The sequence below is a fragment of the Thalassophryne amazonica genome, chromosome 6, assembly GCF_902500255.1.
Source record: "Thalassophryne amazonica chromosome 6, fThaAma1.1, whole genome shotgun sequence".
NCBI classification, from domain to species: Eukaryota; Metazoa; Chordata; class Actinopteri; order Batrachoidiformes; family Batrachoididae; genus Thalassophryne; species Thalassophryne amazonica.
In genome coordinates this window covers 43,860,580-43,885,601 of record NC_047108.1, presented here as the reverse complement: position 1 = coordinate 43,885,601, position 25,022 = coordinate 43,860,580, and the positions used below count along the sequence as shown (strand labels likewise).

General features: G+C 40.0%; 1 protein-coding gene and 1 long non-coding RNA gene across 2 annotated transcripts in view; one reads left to right on the top strand and one right to left on the bottom strand.

Moving 5' to 3' along the window:
* tm9sf4 (transmembrane 9 superfamily protein member 4) overlaps nt 1-25,022 on the top strand; it is an 88,799-nt gene that overhangs the window by 45,215 nt on the left and 18,562 nt on the right. The window contains 2 exon segments of the mRNA XM_034172107.1: nt 9,414-9,537; nt 14,902-15,023. Of these exon segments, the coding sequence (XP_034027998.1) occupies nt 9,414-9,537; nt 14,902-15,023 (246 nt within the window).
* On the bottom strand, nt 1,856-24,565 carry LOC117512131. Its single transcript, XR_004561218.1, has 3 exons — nt 24,487-24,565; nt 7,801-7,804; nt 1,856-1,868 (listed from the first exon to the last, which is right to left on the bottom strand). It is a non-coding gene; the product is annotated as an uncharacterized LOC117512131 (long non-coding RNA).

Below are 25,022 nucleotides of genomic sequence, written 5' to 3'. Positions count from 1 at the left end.
AAACTCCAGGTGGGCTGGTCTTTGACTTTTATTAAGAAGTGGCTTCCATCTGGCCACTCTACCATACAGGTCTGATTGGTGGATTGCTGCAGAGATGGTTGTCCTTTTGAAAGGTTCTCCTCTCTCCACAGAAGAATGCTGGAGCTCTGACAGAGTGACCATCTGGTTCTTGGTCACCTCCCTGACTAAGGCCCTTCTCCCTTGATCACTTAGTTTAGACGCGCAGCCAGCTCTTGGAAGACCTCTGGTGTATCTGAACTTCTTCCATTTACAGAAGATGGAGGCCACTGTGCTCATTGGGAACTTCAAAGCAGCAGAAATGTTTTTGCGCCCTTCCGCACATCTGTGCCTCAAGACAGTCCTGTCTTAGAGGTCTACACACAATTCCTTTGACTTTATGCTTTGTTTGTGCTCTGACATGCACTGCTGCGTGTTGCTCTCTGTGTCTCACTCTGTCACCCTCAAAACAACAAACGCATGTCCAGGCAGCAGGAAAGATGTCTGCCTGTTTCTTGCACAGTGGTCTTTCATAATAAGAGAACAGGACAAACGAATTATGAGAAAAACATTGTGAAAACTCATTGTTTTTTGGTTTTTACAATATACTGGGGGTCACGGAATTAATTTATTTTAGGTGGGCATTTAACCAACTTTCTGTCTTGTGCTATTTCATCGCTGCAGAAAAAAAGTTTTCAGTGTTAACCACGGAGACAATAAGTTACTTTCCTGAAACATTTTCACAGCATTATGTTAAAATGTTATATCAAAACGGAACACTGTGGCTCTTGTGGAAGCTTCAAAAAAGCTCCTATGTGTTTAAACCCAGGTGACTCTGCAGTTAAATAATCCATTTGTTGCTGTCTGTGATTCCTGCTCATTCTATAATTTTCCATCAGCCTGCGATTACTGCCAAGGAAGAAAGTCATCCTTCATTAGTCCTCTGCAACTCTGTTTTGAGCCTTTTCTGGCTTTGAATGTGAGTGTTGACCGCTTGTGTGTGAAAATTCTTCAGATCGCAATATTCCATTTGAGTCCAGATGTTGTCACAAGTTGAGAAAATAATGCAGGAAAAGGCGGTTTCTTGCTGGACATCCACACAGCCAGACTTTTCGTGTGTCCCACTCCATTTGAAAAGAGCGGGTCTTCTGTCCTGCAGTCTGAAACAGACCTTTTAGCACCGGTGTTGGTCGTCCTTTAGTTATTACGACCTGCTTCGATTGAAAGTCCAGTTTAGAAAATTGCTTCAGTTTGGAAATGTAATCTTCCATTCTGAAAGTAACATACAACCCCAATTCCAATGAAGTTGGGACGTTGTGTAAAATGTAAATAAAAACAGAAGACAATAATTTGCAAATCCTCTTCAACCTATTCAATTGAATACACCACAAAGACAAGATATTTAATGTTCAAACTGATAAACTTTATTGTTTTTGTGCAAATATTTGCTCATTTTGAAATGGATGCCTGCAGCACGTTTAAAAAAAAAAGTTGGTACAGTGGTATGTTTACCACCGTGTTACATCACCTTTCCTTCTAACAACACTCAGTAAGCTTTTGGGAACTGAGGACACTAATTGTTGAAGCTTTGTAGGTGGAATTCTTTCCCATTCTTGCTTGATGTACGACTTTGGTTGTTCAACACTCCAGGGTCAACATTGTCGTATTTTGCACTTCATAATGCGCCACACATTTTCAGTGGGCGACAGGTTTGTGCTGCATGCAGGCCAGTCTAGTACCCGCACTCTTTTACTACGAAGCCACGCTGTTGTAACACATGCAGAATGTGGCTTGTCATTGTCTTGCTGAAATAAGCAGGGACGTCCCTGAAATAGCCATTGCTTGGATGGTAGCATGTGTTGTTCCAAAACCTGAATGTACCTTTCAGCATTGATTGATTGTAGAAAGTTCTCCAGATTCTCTGAATTTCTCATTATATTATGGACTGTTGATGATGGAATCCTTAAATTCCTTGTAATTGAACATTGAGAAACATTGTTCTCAAACTGTTGGACTATTTTTTTCACGCAGTTGTTCACAAAGTGGTGATCCTCACCCCATCTTTGCTTGTGAATGGCTGAGCCTTTTGGGGATGCTCCTTTAATACCCAATCATGACACTCGCCTATTTCCAATTAAGTGTTCTTTGAGCATTCATCAACTTTCCCAGTCTTTTGTTGCCCCGTTCCAACTTTTTTGAAATGTGTTGCAGGCATCCATTTCAAAATGAGCAAATATTTGCACAAAAACAATCAAGTTTATCAGTTTGAACATTAAATATCTTGTCTTTGTGGTGTATTCAATTGAATATAGGTTGAAGAGGATTTGCAAATCATTGTATTCTGTTTTTATTTACATTTTACACAACATCCCAACTTCATTGGAACTGGGGTTGTATATGTATAATATTTTAGCTGTGTTATCAGCAGCAATTCCAATTCATTGTTCTTCATGTATAGCAGACTCTATAAATAACAGGCCTTTTGTAGTAAGTCCCTTCGGCTTCTCCCTTGTTTGCACTCGGGGTCGCCACAGCAAATTCAAGGTGGATCTGCATGTTGATTTGGCACAGGTTTTACGCCGGATGCCCTTCCTGACGCAACTCCACATTACATGGAGAAATGTGGCAGAGGTGGGATTTGAACCCAGAACCTTCCGAACTGAAACCAAGCACAGGCCATTTGTACCAAAGTAAAACAAAGCAGACCAGAGTGGGTGAAATGGCACTGGTCTACCGTATAAAAGTAGACCAAATGGGAATTACATGAAATGGGAAAAGGCCAAATAGGATGTTACTGAGTAAGGTGTTGTGGGGCAAATAAAATGAGCAAATATTTGCACCAAAACAACAAAATCTATCAGTTTGAACATTAAATATCTTGTCTTTGTGGTGTATTCAATTGAATATAGGTTGAAGAGGATTTTCAAATCATTGTACTCTGTTTTTATTTACATTCTACACAACGTCCCAACTTCAGTGGAATTGGGGTTGTAAACGGGCCACTGCTCTTAACTTGCTAACTGTAAATAGACCTTATCAGAGTTCCATCGGACCTTATCGGAGTTGATGGGATACCAGTGTTACAAACAAACCCTGTGCTTCACTCACTTCAGCAAAACAGTTCAGTATCGCTCATGAGCGCATGCTCTTCAAGGACGTTTTGCATCTAAATCACACCAATTTGACAACAAAACGATATTCAGAAGCTTTTCTGGTAGGAAATGAAAAAGTGTGCAAGTGAAAAAGTTCTTCAGGCAAGTAAAACTGGTCACCAGCCTGCACGAAAACAGGCGCATGAAAAAGCTTAATGTCACTGTAGTGGAGGAGGGATCAACAAGCACTAAAACAGGTAGAAAAATCATTAAGAAATAAGCTTTATTATCACATACCAGCTTTAGCTCATAGCCAAGTTGAAGTGTTGGGTTTGGGTGCAGTTCTGTGGGCTTCCCATCAGTGAAGTGTACACTGCATACACGAGAATTCTTGTTGGGTGTCCAGTTCTTTACATAGCCAAAACCCAGCTGCTTTCTGTTCACTAACTTTGTCCATTTTGCTCTCCTGGCTGGCTCATTTGGGAATGGGAATAGCTGAAATGGCCTTGGGCAGTCACAATCCCCAGATGCAAACCTGTAGTTGTGTACCCCACACTCTGCTTCCATCTCTCAATAGATTATGTGCTATTCCCACAGTCTTTCACTGCACATATCCTGCCCATCTTGCCTCTACTACCAGTTGAACATCTGCTGCTGGTCTGGGAGTTGTGTATCACTGAAGTCCAAGTGTTGAGAGAGAAATAAGCATGAATTGCTGATGAAAACAAAGCTTGATGCAACAGTAAGCAGTGCCTGACGTGCTCGTACGTGGGTTTGTTTGTAACGATAGCGGCGACCGGAAGTGGATTCCTGACATGCGCACTCGGAACTCTGATATGGTCTATTGTAGCTTGCTGTCACTTATTCTGCAGCTGAGGAGTTGCTGCAAAAGACTCCCTGGGATTACTAGTGCCCCCTAATATGAGGCAGGAGAACTGCGTGCCTCACATGCTGCTTTTTTGCAGCCGTTTTATGATCGCTCAGCACACAAAACACGTTACACACACATACAGTTGTTGAAACAACCCTGTACGTTACATACATCGCCTAAACTATGGAAATTACGTTCATATAGAGTTGGACAATTTTAATAGCGACATACAGAGCCTTATACAGGGCCATATGAGCCTTGTGTTCTTTGTGTTCTTGAGCCTTGTGGTTTTGACTCTTGCTTTCCTCTACTGGTGGTTGGCTCTCACTGTGGTATTGTATCACTTCCTGTTCCGGAGCACAGCTGTGTTTTGTTGTACCTGTTAGCTGTTTAATCTGCACAGTTAGACTGATGTAGTTACCTAGATAACGATTTGTTTCACAGTGTAATCTTCACGTGCCTTAACTAAAGCACTCCCTCTGCTGAATCACCTCTAAATTATTTACACATTATTCACTTTGTGTGTTTGTAGGAATCCGCTAGCTTAGCGCAGCTACTAGCTCTTAGCCGGTTTAGCATGGCGGCTTCTCCTGTCTCTCCCGCACTTTTCTGCTCTGGGTGTGAAATGTTTAGTTATTCCTCGGCCTCCTTTAGCAGTAATGGTACTTGTAATAAGTGTAGCTTATTCGTAGCTTTGGAGGCCAGGCTGGGCGAATTGGAGACTCGGGTCCGCACCGTGGAAAATTCTACAGCTAGCCAGGCCCCTGTAGTCGGTGCGGACCAAAGTAGCTTAGCCGCCGTTAGTTTCCCTCTGGCAGATCCCGAGCAGCCGGGAAAGCAGGCCGACTGGGTGACTGTGAGGAGGAAGCGTAGCCCTAAACAGAAGCCCCGTGTACACCGCCAACCCGTTCACATTTCTAACCGTTTTTCCCCACTCGACGACACACCCGCCGAGGATCAAACTCTGGTTATTGGCGACTCTGTTTTGAGAAATGTGAAGTTAGCGACACCAGCAACCATAGTCAATTGTCTTCCGGGGGCCAGAGCAGGCGACATTGAAGGAAATTTGAAACTGCTGGCTAAGGCTAAGCGTAAATTTGGTAAGATTGTAATTCACGTCGGCAGTAATGACACCCGGTTACGCCAATTGGAGGTCACTAAAATTAACATTGAATCGGTGTGTAACTTTGCAAAAACAATGTCGGACTCTGTAGTTTTCTCTGGGCCCCTCCCCAATCGGACCGGGAGTGACATGTTTAGCCGCATGTTCTCCTTGAATTGCTGGCTGTCTGAGTGGTGTCCAGAAAATGAGGTGGGCTTCATAGATAATTGGCAAAGCTTCTGGGGAAAACCTGGTCTTGTTACGAGAGACGGCATCCATCCCACTTTGGATGGAGCAGCTCTCATTTCTAGTAATCTGGCCAGTTTTCTTAAATCCTCCAAACTGTGACTATCCAGGGTTGGGACCAGGAAGCAGAGTTGTAGTCTTACACACCTCTCTGCAGCTTCTCTCCCCCTGCCATCCCCTCATTACCCCATCCCCGTAGAGACGGTGCCTGCTCCCAGACCACCAATAACCAGCAAAAATCAATTTAAGCATAAAAATTCAAAAAGAAAAAATAATATAGCACCTTCAACTGCACCACAGACTAAAACAGTTAAATGTGGTCTATTAAACATTAGGTCTCTCTCTTCTAAGTCCCTGTTAGTAAATGATATAATAATTGATCAACATATTGATTTATTCTGCCTTACAGAAACCTGGTTACAGCAGGATGAATATGTTAGTTTAAATGAGTCAACACCCCCGAGTCACACTAACGGCCAGAATGCTCGTAGCACGGGCCGAGGCGGAGGATTAGCAGCAATCTTCCATTCCAGCTTATTAATTAATCAAAAACTCAGACAGAGCTTTAATTCATTTGAAAGCTTGACTCTTAGACTTGTCCATCCAAATTGGAAGTCCCAAAAACCAGTTTTATTTGTTATTATCTATCGTCCACCTGGTCGTTACTGTGAGTTTCTCTGTGAATTTTCAGACCTTTTGTCTGACTTAGTGCTTAGCTCAGATAAGATAATTATAGTGGGCGATTTTAACATCCACACAGATGCTGAGAATGACAGCCTCAACACTGCATTTAATCTATTATTAGACTCAATTGGCTTTGCTCAAAATGTAAATGAGTCCACCCACCACTTTAATCATATCTTAGATCTTGTTCTGACTTATGGTATGGAAATTGAAGACTTAACAGTATTCCTTGAAAACTCCCTTCTGTCTGATCATTTCTTAATAACATTTACATTTACTCTAATGGACTACCCAGCAGTGGGGATTAAGTTTCATTACACTAGAAGTCTTTCAGAAAGCGCTGTAACTAGGTTTAAGGATATGATTCCTTCTTTATGTTCTCTAATGCCATATACCAATACAGTGCGGAGTAGCTACCTAAACTCTGTAAGTGAGATAGAGTATCTCGTCAATAGTTTTACATCCTCATTGAAGACAACTTTGGATGCTGTAGCTCCTCTGAAAAAGAGAGCTTTAAATCAGAAGTGCCTGACTCCGTGGTATAACTCTCAAACTCGCAGCTTAAAGCAGATAACCCGTAAGTTGGAGAGGAAATGGCGTCTCACTAATTTAGAAGATCTTCACTTAGCCTGGAAAAAGAGTCTGTTGCTCTATAAAAAAGCCCTCCGTAAAGCTAGGACATCTTACTACTCATCACTAATTGAAGAAAATAAGAACAACCCCAGGTGTCTTTTCAGCACTGTAGCCAGGCTGACAAAGAGTCAGAGCTCTATTGAGCCGAGTATTCCTTTAACTTTAACTAGTAATGACTTCATGACTTTCTTTGCTAATAAAATTTTAACTATTAGAGAAAAAATTACTCATAACCATCCCAAAGACGTATCGTCTTTGGCTGCTTTCAGTGATGCCGGTATTCGGTTAGACTCTTTCTCTCAGATAGTTCTGTCTGAGTTATTTTCATTAGTTACTTCATCCAAACCATCAACATGTCTATTAGACCCCATTCCTACCAGGCTGCTCAAGGAAGCCCTACCATTATTTAATGCTTCGATCTTAAATATGATCAATCTATCTTTATTAGTTGGCTATGTACCACAGGCTTTTAAGCTGGCAGTAATTAAACCATTACTTAAAAACCCATCACTTGACCCAGCTATCTTAGCTAATTATAGACCAATCTCCAACCTTCCTTTTCTCTCAAAAATTCTTGAAAGGGTAGTTGTAAAACAACTAACTGATCATCTGCAGAGGAATGGTCTATTTGAAGAGTTTCAGTCAGGTTTTAGAATTCATCATAGTACAGAAACAGCATTAGTGAAGGTTACAAATGATCTTCTTATGGCCTCAGACAGTGGACTCATCTCTGTGCTTGTTCTGTTAGACCTCAGTGCTGCTTTTGATACTGTTGACCATAAAATTTTATTACAGAGATTAGAGCATGCCATAGGTATTAAAGGCACTGCGCTGCGGTGGTTTGAATCATATTTGTCTAATAGATTACAATTTGTTCATGTAAATGGGGAATCTTCTTCACAGACTAAGGTTAATTATGGAGTTCCACAAGGTTCTGTGCTAGGACCAATTTTATTCACTTTATACATGCTTCCCTTAGGCAGTATTATTAGACGGCATTGCTTAAATTTTCATTGTTACACAGATGATACCCAGCTTTATCTATCCATGAAGCCAGAGGACACACACCAATTAGTTAAACTGCAGGATTGTCTTACAGACATAAAGACATGGATGACCTCTAATTTCCTGCTTTTAAACTCAGATAAAACTGAAGTTATTGTACTTGGCCCCACAAATCTTAGAAACATGGTGTCTAACCAGATCCTTACTCTGGATGGCATTACCCTGACCTCTAATAATACTGTGAGAAATCTTGGAGTCATTTTTGATCAGGATATGTCATTCAAAGCACATATTAAACAAATATGTAGGACTGCTTTTTTGCATTTACGCAATATCTCTAAAATTAGAAAGGTCTTGTCTCAGAGTGATGCTGAAAAACTAATTCATGCATTTATTTCCTCTAGGCTGGACTATTGTAATTCATTATTATCAGGTTGTCCTAAAAGTTCCCTGAAAAGCCTTCAGTTGATTCAAATTGCTGCAGCTAGAGTACTAACGGGGACTAGAAGGAGAGAGCATATCTCACCCATATTGGCCTCTCTTCATTGGCTTCCTGTTAATTCTAGAATATAATTTAAAATTCTTCTTCTTACTTATAATGTTTTGAATAATCAGGTCCCATCTTATCTTAGGGTCCTCATAGTACCATATCACCCCAATAGAGCGCTTTGCTCTCAGACTCTCAGACACCCTCTCTACTTTTAAGATTATGCTTAAAACTTTCCTTTTTGCTAAAGCTTATAGTTAGGGCTGGATCAGGTGACCCTGAACCATCCCTTAGTTATGCTGCTATAGACTTAGACTGCTGGGGGGTTCCCATGGTGCACTGAGTGTTTCTCTTTTTGCTCTGTATACACCACTCTGCATTTAATCATTAGTGATTGATCTCTGCTCCCCTCCACAGCATGTCTTTTTCCTGGTTCTCTCCCTCAGCCCCAACCAGTCCCAGCAGAAGACGAAGACTGCCCCTCCCTGAGCCTGGTTCTGCTGGAGGTTTCTTCCTGTTAAAAGGGAGTTTTTCCTTCCCACTGTGGCCAAGTGCTTGCTCACAGTGGGTCGTTTTGACCGTTGGGGTTTTTACGTAATTATTGTATGGCCTTGCCTTACAATATAAGGCGCCTTGGGGCAACTGTTTGTTGTGATTTGGCCCTATATAAATAAAATTGATTGAATTGATTGATTGATACAGAGAGACAGTGAGACAGTCTCACTGCACAGCATTCCAGCAGTTATCCCAGTGATTGCGCAATCCACTGGCTGCTGCCTCACCGCACGTCTCGTCTCAGTATTTGAATGGTAAATTTGAAAATTGAGAGATTTTGAATAAGAAAAAAATCTTAAACTGGTGAAGTTAAAAAGAAAATAATGGAGTACAAATCACTAGATAAATATGACAATTTAATTTATTTTTTCATTTTACATTTTTTTCCATGATGACAGGTGAGGCGGTGCCTCACTTGCACGTCACACACAAACACACATACATATTTATACACACACACACAAACACACACACACACACACACACACACACATATTTATGTGTGTGTGTGTGTGTGTGTGTGTGTGTGTGTGTGTGTAAAATTTTTCTTGTTCTCTGGATGCATCCTTTTGATTGAATATTTATTATTCAGTTTAATTTTTTTTATCTTTTGCATTATAAAGCAATGTGACACCTCAATTTGAAGTACTCTGTGTATTTTTTTTAAATACTGAACAGAATGATGAAAATATTTATCTGAAATGTGCTCATATTCATCTTGCTGTGTCTCTTTTCTCTTAGTTTTATCTGCACAACCACCTGTCCTTCATCCTGTACTTCCACAGAGAGAAGATGGAGGAGAGTGACGAGCATGACTACAGGGTGGTCCGATTTGAGGTCACACCTCAAAGTGTAAAAGTTGATGGTAAGTGTCAGTACTTCGTTCATGAACTATGGATTATGGAAATGCATTATAAGCTGCTGGCTTGTTTGTAACATTGGATCCAGATAGAAGAATGTAGCCCAGATTACACAGGAGTCAGGTGAAGTCTTAATTCTAATCCAGTTACATTTGTTCCGCAAATCTGATTGGATAATCGTGAGATTTCAGACCATAAAATATTGAGTAGACCGTGACAAAATATTCGACCGTTTCACATTTGATGTATAACTCCGCTCCCTAGCCGCATTACTACGTAGGTGTCAATAATGGCGCTGTTGGATGAGAGAAAGAGAAACTGGCGGAGTGACGATGATGCCGAAATGTGTGGCTATACGCTACCATACGAAAGTATTGATGTGGATTCTGATGCGGAATTACTCAATGCTGTTGACAAGACGGAGAACTCTGTGGATCTGCTCACATAATTTCCAGTTTGGCATGAAGACGTTGTTAATGCTGGATTACAGTCGCAAATATCCTAAAACAAAATTTGCGACCATAAAATGCAGCATGAACATCTGCAAATCATCAGACACAACAGAGTTATTTCCTAAATAAGACATTGTTTCATAATGAAAGTGGAATGGAGACAGTAAAAAAACCTTTGTGGTTGACACGTGCAGCCGATCACATTTCGGTGGACCGCGTCAAACCACCCACTCTCTAGTTTCTATAAAAACCTGTTTTTTGTTTTTTTTAAATGGCGGCTCATATAAAAGTTCATGAGCTGTCTTGAATGTTTTGAATGTTCACTTCTGCATATTTGCATTTTTATTGTTTTAAACCAATATCTGGCTAATTAACTTCCCATGTGGCTAATTAAAATTGCCACCATTTAATCGCAGTGGCTAACAGTTGTTTAACTCCAAAGAGAACTTTATGGAAAATCTGTCTGGAGTATGCTGTTCTCAAAAACTGAGTGACTCTACAAGGAGACTAGTGACTAGTGAGAGAAGTTACCAAGAACACACCTTTCTGTGGCTGTAACTTGATCAATTGTGGATCTTTTGCATGGTGCTTCAGCAACATAATCGTGCATGCCTAGTATGCCATGAAATTGTGAACTTGAGAGATTCGCATCTCTAGGCAGTCGTGTTCATGTACCTGGGTCCTTCTGAGGCCTTGGTCTTCTGTTTGATCAAGAGACACCTGGAAGTGGTTATGCAGTCATGAAGTCGCTGCACAGAGGCGTTTTGTGATACATATGCCAACACAGAACAAAAGACCAAGTCTTGGGTGTTGTAGCATTTCCTGTCACTGCATGGTTGAGAGACTTTGAGTCACTGACCCAACGGGCGACTGGATGTCTGTGATGCTAGGTCTCTTTGGGGGATCCTTGTGTACACCTGGAATGACTTTACACCAGCTATGCTCTTCCTCCTCCTCCTTCTCCTTCCAAATTTGTTGGCGGTTTGCAAACTGACATGGTGCATTACCGCCACCAACGGTTTGGTTGTGGAGCTTATGTTTGCTGTTTCTTGTGAGACCTTTACAGTGCCACTAACGGGTCTTGTGCATGTACTACACCATTTTCATTGGAAATGGTGCCATGTTTACAGAACATTTTTGAAAACTACAAATTCAAAGAACATATCCATTTCGATATCGACGTGGCCTTAGAATGTAATTTTAGTTCAGATGTAAAGTTTATACAGTGAGACAAATGAGTTTTTGATTCACTGTCGATTTTGCGAGTTGTCGCACCTACAACGAATGGAGAGATCTGTAATTTTTACCATGGGTACACTTAAACTGTGAGAGACGGAATGTAAAAACAAATTCAGAAAATCACATTTTGATTTTTAAATAATTTGCATTTTATTACATGAAATAAGTATTTGATCACCTACCAACCAGCAAGAATTCTGGCTCTCACAGACCTGTTAGTTCTTCTTTAAGAAGCCCTCCTATTGTGCACTCTTTACCTGTATTAATTGCACCTGTTTGAACTCGTTACCTCCATAAAAGACACCTGTCCATACACTCAATCAATCACACTCCAACCTATCCGCCATGGCCAAGACCAAAGAGCTGTCTAAGGACACCAGGGACAAAACTGTAGACATGCACAAGGCTGGGATGGACTACAGGACAACAGGGAAGCAGCTTGGTGAGAAGGCAGCAACTGTTGGCATAATTATTAGAAAATGGAAGAAACACAAGATGACTGTCAATCTTCCTTGGTCTGGGGCTCCATGCAAGGTCTCACCTCATGGGGTAAGGATGATTCTGAGAAAGCCCAGACCTACACAGGAGGACCTGGTCAATGCATTGAAGAGAGCTAGGACCACAGTCTCAAAGATTGCATTAGTAACACACTACGCTGTAATGGTTTACAATCCTGCAGGGCAGCAAGGTCCCCTGCTCAAACTAGCACATGTCCAGGCCTGTTTGAAGTTTGCCATTGACCATCTGGATGATCCAGAGGAGGCATGAGAGAAGGTCATGTGGTCAGCTGAGCCCAAAATAGAGCTTTTTGGTATCAACTCCACTCGCCGTGTTTGGAGGATGAGAACAACCCCAAGAACACCGTCCCAACCGTGAAGCATGGAGGTCGAAACATCATTTTATTTCATGCAATAAAATGCAAATTGATTATTTAAAAAAAATCATACAATATGATTTTCTGTTTTTTTTTTTTTTTTTTTTCTTTTTTTAATATTTTGTCTCTCACAGTTGAAGTGTACCTACAATAAAACTTACAAACCTCTCCATTCTTTGTAGGTGGGAAAACTTGCAAAATTGACAGTGGATCAAATTGCCTCACTGTATGTCTTCAGGTTTTAAGGCCCAGTCACACGGCACTTAACGATGGGTGATGAAGCCCTGACGAAACAAGAAATCTGGACTTTTGTTGACTGTCGTTGACATTGTTTAACCTTCGCGCAGCCTCGTTCCTGCAGCTGGCGCTACGTCAGGATTTTTAAACTTGAAAAATTTGAACAAAGGGCAACGAAAACTTCAGTTCGTCTGTGTCTCGTTTTGCTGTCGTTCTTGACGTTTTTTTTAATAATTTGTTTAGTTTTTCTCACGTTATTGTTTAATTTGACTTCATTGGAGCAGCTGAACGTTTTCACACAGCGCAGAAGCCGGTTTGTGAGCGCGGAGGCTGCTGCTGCATTCATGTACCGTTGGAAATTACAGGGCAAACTCGGCCTGCTTGCTTGGATTTTTTTTTTATCTGTGTGGGGGACAGCTTCAATGGGCTCAGGCACCTTACATAGGCCAGAATTAATCTTTTGTGTGGATATAATTAATTATTTTGCCACAAGCAACTGTTGAATTTGAAACAACAAAAAAGTTGTGTAATTTCCGACGGTACTTGAATGCAGCATCAGCGGCAGCAGCAGCTGCTGTGTGCGCTTATTATTTTGTATTAAATATAACAATATGAGTGTAGGAATGATAATCCAGTCCTTCTGTACATGTGGCAAAGGGTAGTTGAATCAAAATGATTATATAAAGAGCTGTTCTGGAAGACACAATTCACGTTGTGGATCAGTGATCAGCTGGTGGAATAACCGCACGTGAGTCAATGCGCGCGTTCACACGCACTGTTAATTTACTGCTCTGATATATTCAATCATCTTTATATTTATATTTATTCTCCCTTTTGACAGTTTTCTGTTATAAATAAATATATATGGCTTAGAACATAATACAGTGACACAGCAGTGACTACAGCACACTTTTTTTTTTTTTTTAATTGGAGGAAGACGGAACACGCAGCGTGTTGACAGACAGTGTGGATTCTGATAATGATGGAGATGATCCCTCTTTTGTTCTGGACAAGGAACCAGAGCAGGTGGTCCACTGATGTGCACACAGATCTCCACAGATTCTGTTTGCAGTTTCTCCAGGACTCAGATGCTATGAGCTCCGTCCCAGCGCTGAGTCCTGGAACGAAGAGATGCAGACACACACTGCTCCAGCTGTGGCTCCAGGCGCGTTTCGTTGAGATCGTGAGCTTCGGTTTTATTCATTTCCTCTTTCGTCCCTTTTGTGCTCTTGCTTTGCAGACTGTTCGATGATAAAACCTCTTTCGTCCACCTTTTCTCAATGAATGTGACGTTTTTTACTTTTTCCCTTCGTTCAGGAATCGTCATGTGCCGTGTGACTGGGCCATTAGCCTCATAAATGCTGTTTGTGGGTTCTGAGAGCTGTTTATGTGAAACACAGCTTTAAGCACTCCTTCCAAAACTGTTCAAGTTTAAAACATCACTAGAGAATATGTGGAGGTGATTACCGATATTTGCTCCACAGTTTTTCCAGCATTTCTTGGTGTGTGTTGAGCCAGTCTATGCTGTTATCTGTGATTGTGGTATAGGTGAGATGAGATGAGATACTTTATTGCTCTCACAGTGGAGAAATTACGTTTACACTCCAGTTACCTCAGACAGCAATTAGTCCACAATTATTACTTGTTTACCGTAATAATGGCACACATCAGAATTAAAGATAGCACATGCACATTTGGCATTGTTTACGTGCACTAAATTTGAAGAAGTCCGTTATCCGAATTGAGGCAAGTGGGTGAAGGCCACACAGCAACCCTGAGTTGTGCCACCGTCAGCTTGGGGGGGAAAGGGGACCAGCTGCAGCTAAAACCACGCCGCCCCCGCAGAGTCCCAAGCATAATTCACAATTATACATTGTGAATTATGATAATCATATCATGGACCCTGTATCAAATTGTATTGCTTTTTGAAGTGAGTATTGTGATACCATGAAAAGTCAACTGCTGCCAGAAGAAATAATGACCTTTTGCAGAACAGCCATAAATGTTTTGTAAAATATACAAATAGGAAATGGATAATATCAACAATTTGTACTTGAGAGTAATTTGTTTGTATAAAGTTAAACATTCACCACTGATTATTTTATACATAATTAGTATGAAACGTGATGTAATCATGCATCGTGATATTTATCGAATCACGGCAAGTGTATCTTGGTATGAATCGTATTTTGGAGTTAGTGTATCACTAGAATCCCAATCTCTGGTGTTAGAAAAAAATCAAATTGAAAGTGATTGTCAGGTGTTGTCTAACTGTTAGCACTAGTAACCAAGTGTGCCTCAGTGCACATTTCCTTCCAGTCTTCCCTTGATATAATTGCTTAATTTTTTTTTCAGTGTGTCAGAAGTGAGTGAGTGCAAGCTGATATCCCCCCCCCCCCCCAACAACTTTTTTGTTGTCAATTCAACAAGAAAGGGATCAGCTTGCATTCACTTTTCTCTTCATGTTGTCAATTAGGGGGTGGTCATCACGTTGTAGTGACTCTGAGTGAACACAAGGGAGCAGCTGAAGGAAGTTACTAACTTTTTTGTTGTCAATTATTTTTCAGATCTGAAGCCTAATGAAAAGGATAAGACTTGCACGTTGCCTGACGCCAGTGGCTCTGCTGCACAGGAGATTGACCCAACCAAGGAGAATGAAGTTCTCCTTACATATTCTGTCCGCTGGGAGGTCAGTGACTTCTGAACAGATTCTCAGTACTGTAAACATGTATTGTGACTCTAAATATAATTTGTCTGATTCAAAGTAGATTAAGGCTGCAAACATTTAATGCAATTGCACAATTTTGGGCCCTATATAGACTATATTAAATAGCTCAGCTATCAACTAAATGTCCATATCCACAGTAATAACAGTCTTTTACAAATAAATTAGGATCTATTCTCAATTTGATGATTGTGTGTAAAATTGTTATTATGTTGTATTCAGTATAACAATTTGCACACCAATGACCAAAATATGATAAAAATGAACATATCTATTTTTGTGAAATGTGTGAACATGTGAGACTGTGAAAACTGTACATCCAGTCAGTTAATCAGATTTTGTCTTTAATGGGGTGCGGGAGGGGGCAGCTATGTGTTAGATTTTAACTCGCCATCCAAAGTCATGACTTGAATGAACATCAGGAGACAAAAATATGAGATCATTGTCTCCCTACGAAGGGTCAGTGTGCAGTCCTGATTCAGTTTGCTGAGGTCCTGAGATTACCTTTTACAAATAGGAGATATGCCCCAAATTTCAAAAGTATAACTCACTTGAATAGCTGGTTCCCTTCATGTGTGTTTAAGAAAAAGTTTTAATCTATGCATTCGTCAAATCTTTTCACCCATTTTAACGTGGTTTATTTACAAAATTCACTGACCATAGGAGCATGTTCATGCTGTAGTTATTACCCTGCGCGTCTCCGTTTGAGCAATGCATTATGCGTGTGTGTGTCTGTGGGAGTGAGCGAGAAAGAACAAAAAGGCAAAAACAGAAAACCTGAATGGATTTTTCACCAAACTTGGTGGGAGTATTACTTGGGATAGTTTCTTCAGATGGTTATCTTCCAAAAGGTAATGGCGAGAGATTGGATCAAAATTGCTCATTGATCAGAAAAATATTTGTGATTGACTGGTGATTTCATGACAATCACAATATCGAGTCATACAGTGCATCCAGAAAGTATTCACAGTGCTGCACTTTGTCCACATTTTTTATGTTACAGTCTCATTACAAAATGGATGAAATTATTTTTTCCTCAAAATTCTGCACACAATACCCCATAATAACTGTGAATTTTTTTTTTTTTTTTTAGATTTTTGCAAATTTATTACAAATTAAAAACTAAGAAACCAAATGTACATAAGTATTAACAGCCTTTGTCATAAAGCTCAAAATTGAGCTCAGGTGCCTCCTGTTTCCACTGATCATCCTTGAGATGTTTCTACGACTTACCTGGAGTCCACCTGGGGTAAATTCAATTGATTGGACATGATTTGGAAAGGCACACACCTGTCTGCATAAAAGGTCTCACAGTTGTCAGTGTATGTCATTGCACAAACCAAGCATGAAGTCAAAGGAATTGTCTGTAGATCTCAGAGACAGGATTGTCTCGAGGCACAATTCTGGGGAAGGGTACAGAAACATTTCTGCTGCTTTGACAGTCCCAGTGAGCAGAGTGGCCTCCATCGTCCATAAATAGAAGAAGTTTGAATCCACCAGGACTCTTCCTAGAGCTGGCTGCACATCCAAACTGAGCGACTGTGGGAGAAGAGTCTTAGTCAGGGAGGTGACCAAGAACCGGGTGTCAGTCATTCTGTCAGAGCTCCAGTATTCGTCTGTGGAGAGAGGAGAACCTTCCAGAAGGACAACAATCTCTGCAGCAATCTACCAGTCAGGCTTGTATGGTAGAGTGGCCAGACAGAAACCACTCTTTAGTAAAAAGCACATGGCAGCCCCCCTGGAGTTTGCCAAAAGGCACCTGAAAGACTCTCAGTCCATGAGAAACAAAATTCTCTGGTCTGGTGAGACAAACATTGAACTCTTTCATGTGAATGCCAGGTGTCATGTTTGGAGGAAACCAGTCACCATCAATACAGTGAAGCATGGTGGTGACAGCATCATGCTGTGGGGATGTTTTTTCAGCAGCAGGAACTGGGAGACTAGTCAGGATTTAGGAAAAGATGAATGTAGCAATGTACAGAGACATCCTGGATGAAAACCTGCTCCAGAGCACTCTTGACCTCAGACTGGAGCGGCTGTTCATCTTTCAGCAGAACACAGCCATGATATTTAAGGAATGGCTTTTGGACAACTCTGTGAATGTCCTTGAGTGGTCCAGCCAGAGCCCAGACCTGAATCCGATTGAACATCTCTGGAGAGATCTGAAAATGGCTGTGTCCTGAGCTCCCCATCCAACCTGATAAACTTGATAAAGAGGTGCTGCAAAGAGGAATGGACAAAACTGCAAATAGGCAAAACTGTCCAAAGATAGCTGCACCAGGCTTGTGGCATCATATTCAAGAAGACTTGAGCCTGAAATTATTGAGGCAGAAAACTTGAGGCTGTAAAGTATTGAGCAAAGGGTGTGAATACTTACGTACATGCCATTTTTTTAAGGTGTTTTTTTTTTTTTTTTTTTTTTAAATTTGCAACAAAACAACTTTTTTTCATGTTGTCATTACAGGGTGTTGTGAGTAGAATTTTGAGGGGGAAAAATGAAATGACTTCATTTTGGAATAAGGTTGTAACCTAACAAAATGTGTACTGGGAATACTTCGTGGATGCACTATATATATTACCCAGCTGTGTGTGGTCTGTTGAAACTCTGTATGTTTTACAGACTATATTTTTTTGTAATATAAACTTGTAACTCAGTGTACAGAGTACACAGGGTTGGCATCAGCCCTCGATCTCTTTCTTTTAATGTTTGCGTACATATGTGTGTGCTCGTGATCTTATTGAGGCTTGAACTTTTTCAAAGAACACAAATGAAAACCAGAAATAATTGTTGCACAGGAACAAAAGCTAAAAACGAGACCAAACCAGAATCTTTAAATTTTGTTAAGGTTGCAGTTGCAGTTTGCAATTGAAACTTTCTTTTGACATAAAGGTAACCAATTAATAACATTATTTTACACTGTTTTATTAAAGAATTAAAATATTTTATGCTTTCAATAACTTGCTGATTTCCCTTCCTGTCTTTTCTCTGAATGTCATGCACATTATTGAATTGAGAAATTTGTCAGCGGCTGGTGATAAAATTAAAATGTGGTTTCCCTGTTTCATATCATAAGGGCTAAATATTGTGACTAAGTACATTTATAAATTTTAGTTTTCAAAACATCTACTTCATCAGTATTTCTTTGACAAGCTAGTGTAAATAGAAATAGTGATGGAAATGTTAGGTAGCCCCCATTAGGTTAATGCGTGTGCCCAGCATGGCCTAATTTGTTACCTGTAGTATTAGGGATACACTACAGTGTAGCATAAAATACAGCTTACAGTATATCAATAGACATTTTCCCCACATCCAAAAGATACATGTTGCTGTGTCACACACCCTTACAGGGAATGCTATTAACTGATATTTCATTTGGTTGTAACCAGTTCAGGAACAGTCTCCTTTCAAATTAGAACCCAAAACTGTGAACGTTAAAACCCCTGCTCCGAAGAACCAATTGACAAAAAATTTTGCTTGAAAAAGCCCTGTTGCTCATATGACAATATTACTAGGATGTACTACCAAGTGTCAGTTCTCTTCTCCAGTAAATTGCCTCTGAAATGAAACAATAATGTGGAGGTAAAATGCTGACATATTTGCACCTATTTTGTTTGTACAATACAGAATTGCAGCTTTGTAAATATCCTGCTGTAGTCCTGTGATATTGTGGGAACAATGTTACAAAATTATTCCATCCTATGCAACCTTTAGTAATCTGTTAGGAATTTTATTTTTTTTTATTTGTATATTTATAAAAAATATTGCTGTAAATCACATATTGGACTTCACATTGTTTAGAATTTCTACCTATATCCTCGGTGTTTTCCACCGTAGAGAAGAACTCCGTGAACAAATTGCTAGAGTGATAGAGAACCTTATTAAGTAGATGACCAACTCCACTTGTCACTTCGGTAGATGGGTCTGAGGCAGCATCACCAAAGACCTTGCACTTCATAAGTATAAAGGTCAAACAACAGAGAGGGGATGATTCTTCATGCTTTCTCTTTTGTTCTAAAAATGGGTAGAATAGAACTTTTAAAATACTACAATTTGTTGTAGAGGAAAAAATATAAAAAAAAAATTAGTGGAAGAGCATTGCCACTTTAACATCCTTTTTAAATAGGCTTTTAAAATGTTCTCAATGGCAGTAACATAATGTTCAAAACTACCAGTGGTGTGCACAGTTCCGATAATCCCATTATCGGACTAATTATCTTCCGATACATTTTTTCCGATAACTTTTAGACCGATAACATAGTAAACAAAGATGAACAGTGACAAACATTTTTAAAATTTAAAATCAGTTGAGCACCTACCTGTTAAAAGTTTCCTAACAGATGCATAGTTCTACCCTCTGCAAACAGAAGAAAGCTGTTTCCAGAAGAAACCACTCTATCCTCTGCAGGCAAAAGAGAACTGGTCTCACAAAAAAAGTGAAAATATCAGATATATGTTTTAGTTTTAAAGTAATGTGCTAATTTTAAGGTTTTAGTGAGCACATGCTGTGCCCAGCAGTGCATTATGGGTAGGATAGGGTAATCTCAGTATGTTCACGACAGGACAAATGCATTTCAGACACACTGTTCAGGCTAAACAGACAACAGCATTAAACTCTAATTCTTAAAACTCTCGTGAATATATTCTCTGGGTTTATAGACGTTGTTGTATTTGCATTTGTTAAATTCCACGCATCTTAAATGTAGCAGACACGGATAGTGTTGGGGAAAGTAACTTTGGAAAGTTACTTCATTAGTTAATCTATACAGTTATATTTTACAGTTACTTCTTACATTTACTTCATTAGCAGCTGCGGACACCTTGTCGGCAGCTGCTGAATGTAATAAAGTTACTCATAATCTAATTTGGTTATTTTTAAGATTTAGTACTCAGAAAAGTAACTATTAGTTACTTTGCTGATTAGTTACTTTTCTGATTGCTCAATCTTACGAGTAACCAAGTTAGATTACTCGTTACCTTATTAGTTACATTACTTATTAGTTGCACGTTTTCTGCAGATTCTAATGAAGTAATTGCATAAAGCTGCTAATGAAGTAACTGCATAAAGCACCTGTATAAAGCAACTAAAAAAGTAACTAAAAAGTAACTTGTCAAAGTTACTTTCCACAACACTGGACACGGATTATCTGGGATTTTGTTTTGGCAAGTTTTTCAGGCCTCTACTGCCATCTCCTGGCCAGTAGTGTTCATGGCAGTATTTGCCCTAAGTACTAAGCGTCTGGGCACCAGTAGATGGCAGTGTTCTATTTATTTTGACCCCTGTTATATCATGGTTGTCAAATCAACTTTTTGGCTTTGCAAATGGCTTTTTTTTTTTTTTTAATACAAATTAAGTTTAAAAACAAAACAACAAAAACTAACATTACAAGACAGCTCTGCGGTGTTTGCACATGCACAGTGCGAGCGGTTAGACGCTTGTAGCTCTTCAGCAGCAGGATAACCTCACGCCGGCCGACCAGAATAATATCAAACAGGTTTGATTTTCATTTGACCATATGATCGGCGATCAGGAGGTGGTCGTGAGATGTTAAACGCAGCTTGTTACTCCATGTACACTACACGATGCAGGACGCGCGATTAACCTGAAGCTCGGTCCAAAAAATTCTCGCACGAATGAAAAATCATCTGAAAAAGGGCCAGAACTCACACAGTGTAAAGCCAACATTTATGTGTCAAGACAATATTGAGTGCACGTTTTACAACATCATCAAACGTGAGCATGGCACTAATAAAATGAGCACACATTCTCTCCACATGCAAAACATTTTGCGATGACACTTCCAGGGCTCCATAAAAATGCCTGTTTTTACAAATAAAAAATGGAATATTTTACAAAAGCACATTTATCTGTAAACATCGACACACGTCACATTAACGTGTTGGTTTACATAATGAATGACTGAACCAATCAGTGTTTAGCAGAGGCACTTTTACCCAAAATCCTTTGCGATCTGTCTGTGTTTGTTACAAAGCCTCAGAATTAGTGTATTATTCAACATTAAAAGATATGTTATATTTTAACTTTGTACAAATGACAGAATTGACATTAATGGAGTTATTCTATCGGAATTAATGTTATTTATAAATCAAAACCATAACTCAACATGACTTTATTTTCCAAGACCTCCGCCTGACCAGAGCATTGTGATTGATAGAGAGCTGGATTTATGGCTGCTCTCAGGGTGCTTCTGTGCTGGAAGCTGTGCAGTAAACAAGAGCTTCCAGCAGGGGGCAGGATGTTCAATGACAAAAGTGTGGCCTCATTGTTTGGGTCTGTTGTCACTTTTAATATTACTAGAAGCTATTGTGGCGTTAAAACTCAAATTCAGTTTATTAGTACGTAGTTGTAAATGTACCAGAGACAATATTGGAATTTATCTGTTATCGGTTATCTGTAACTTCAGATACATTTTTGGGTGGTTTATCGTTTTATCTTTATCAAAGATAACGTTTCAGTTATCTGATTATCTGTTATCGAAGTTATTTTTTGGTTATCTGTGCCCACCACCGAAAACTACCCAGTAATGCACAACAGATATGTTGGGGAAATACTGTTTAAAGAAGTATTTACAAATTTATGCATTGCAGTTAATTGATGTGTTGACTCAAAACAGTGATATGATTTCCCCAAAGGACTAGTCCTCTGGGACGGCCTAACCTGCACAGTTTTCATCTTTCATTGCTCTACCAAAAGCTTTTTGTTTTATTCAGGTGTGAATGCAGAGCTTGCAGACACCTGAATGAGCTAATTAGCTTTTGGTAGAGCAGGGATGAATGGAACATGTGCATGTTACTGGTCCCTGATGACCAGGCTTGGGAACCACTGCTCTAAACATTGTCAGTCATAGTTTTCAAAGGTTGTCAACAAAACACTTGCAGACCGGGGTCTGTGTAAAGCTATTGTAAATTAGGTCAAGCTCTCCAGGTTAAGTTTGTTAGTCTCACTGGCCTGAAACTGTTGGAGATGTGAATTAGCGGCCAAACATGCGAATGAGCGACAGATTCACAATTGGTATCACACTGAAATGGTACAAATGACACGTTGCACACAAAGAGCTCAGCTGGTATTAACCTGATGTTATCCTGCTATTATAGACTTTTTGGACATTCCCTCAACAGTATCCAGTGATGGCCCTGTAAATAATAATAAAATAAAAAATTATGAAATAATTAATAACAAAGCCTTTTTGTTCTCCACTGAGGAGAAAAAATATTCAACAGGAAGAAAAGTGTGAACAGGGCACTTATCCACTTGTTGCATGATATCCCACATGATGAAATATATAATGTCCAGTGGTCAACATGATCATACAGGTCCTGGCTGCCACTGTCATGCATGGATGGTGAGTGACATCCTCCTGTGGGACAGATGTCTTCCTCGACTGAATCCCATCTCTGTGCTCATGGGCTGACCGCTGGCACGCATCTCTTGGGCACCAGCACGAGACTTTTTCCCGTTGTGGTTCTGATTTAGAAGAAGAAAAAAGATAATCCCAGCTACTGTGGACATGTGTGTCCAGCCCATTGACCATGCCTGCACATGAATCACTAGTTGACTCCCTCGGCCGCTTCCAGAAGCGTGTTCTCACTCCGATAATCTCCGCTATTCAGCCGTGCTCCCAGGGCAGCTTCTGCACAACTCCCACAAGTAATGTCAAATGCTCAGTTTTATCTCCAATCATTTAAAATTTAGTTTCATCTGTCATCAACCCCTCCCAAAGTTCCCTCACGATCCTCTCAAGTTATGAGTCACAGAGAGTACAATCAGAGGGCTTCCTGATGCTCACGACGGCTCTGAGTATGTGGTGAGGAGCTTTGTCACCTCACCAACTTCAAACTACTATTAAAAATTAAAGTGACCCGTGAGTGACACCCTGCAACTCATGCGAAGGGATGATGCCACCCAGCGAATGTTGCGCAAAATCCCTCGCAAATGACATTTGCATGCTGTCACAGCCCAATGAGATACCACCCTTACCACCACCACCATATACAGTGAGGCAAACAAGTATTTGATCCACTGTCGAGTTTGCAGGTTTTCCACCTAAAAAGAATGGAGAGGTCTGTAATTTTTATCGTAGGTACATTTCAGCTGTGAGAGACAGAAAAAAAAATAAAATCCAGAAAATCATATTGTATGATTTTTTTTTATGATTTTTTTTTTTTTTTGATGATGATGATGATTATTATTTTTTTTTTATGACATTTTGATTTTTAAATAATTTGCATTTTATTGCATGAAATAAGTATTTGACCACCTACCAACCAGCAAGAATTCTGGCTCTCACAGACCTGTTAGTTTTTCTTTAAGAAGCCCTCCTATTCTGCATTTTTTACCTGTATTAATTGCACCTGTTTGAACTCGTTACCTGTGTAAAAGACACCTGTCCACACACTCAATCAATCACACTCCAACCTATCCACCATGGCCAAGACCAGAGAGCTGTCTAAGGACACCACGGACAAAACTGTAGACCTGCACAAGGCTGGGATGGACTACAGGACAACAGGCAAGCAGCTTGGTGAGAAGGCAACAACGGTTGGCATAATTATTAGAAAATGGAAGAAACACAACATGCCTGTCAGTCTTCCTCAGTCTGAGGTTCCATGCAAGATCTCACCTTGTGGGGAAAAGATGATTCTGAGAAAGCCCAGAACTACACGGGACCCGGTCAATGACCTGAAGAGAGCTGGGACCACAGTCTCAAAGATTGCATTAGTAACACACTATGCCGCCATGGTTTAAAATCCTGCAGGACAGCAAGGTCCCCCTGCTCAAGCTAGCACATGTCCAGGCCTGTTTGAAGTTCACCAGTGACCATCTGGATGATCCAGAGGAGGCATGGGAGAAGGTCATGTGGTCAGATGAGACCAAAGTAGAGCTTTTTGGTATCAAGTCCACTTGCCGTGTTTGGGGGATGAGAAGAACACCATCCCAACTGTGAAGCATAGAGTGGAAACATCATTTTTGGGGGTGCTTTTCTGCAAAGGGGACAGGATGACTGCACCGTATCGAAAGGAGGCTGGATGGGGTCATGTATCAGGAGATTTTGGCAAACAACAACCTTCTCTCAGTAAGAGCATTGAAGATGGGTTGCGGCTGGGTCTTCCAGCATGACAATGACCCAAAACACTGCTCTACAGTCGAAATGCTACTGAAATAAATGTAGTCAAAGTTACTATAATACTAATTTTGTGCCACTGAGAATGAAAATGATGTTTGAAATGGTTGATTGGTTCTAGATTTAAGATATGTTACTACTATGCTACTAAGGATTACCTTTTGATGATTTTTAAAGTGTTGCAAAAACAGGTTCAAATATTATAATTTATATGAACAGTCAGAGAAACATGAAAAGACCTATGTGTACCATTTATCATGAAAACACTACTAACAACACAGTAGACCTAAAATGTAAAAACTTAAATATCTTAGAAACAGTAGCCAACCAGTCATTTTTATTGTCATATTTGAATTCAGCATGCCAATCCATCAGAAATAGCACATTATATTTCTGAAGCAGACAACTTAAAATTTGTATACCAGTGAAACACACAGCCAGGCAACTAAGGAGTGGCACTGTAAGAAGCATTTCAAGGTCCTGGACTGGGCGAGCCATTCTCCAGACCTGAACTCAATAGAAAATCTTTGGAGGGAGCTGAAACTCTAAACCTGAAAGATCTGGAGAAGATCTGTATGGAGGAGTGGACCAAAATCCCTGCTGTAGTGTGCAAACCTGCTCAAGAACTACAGGAAACATCTGACCTCTGTAATTGCAAAGGTTTCTGAACCAAATATTAAGGTCTGTTTTTCTGTTGTATCAAATAGGTATTTCATGCAATAGAATGCAAATTCATTATTTAAAATCATACATTGTGATTTTCTGATTTTTTTTTTTTTTTTTTTTTTTTTTTTGTCTGTCTCTCACAGTTGAAATGTACCA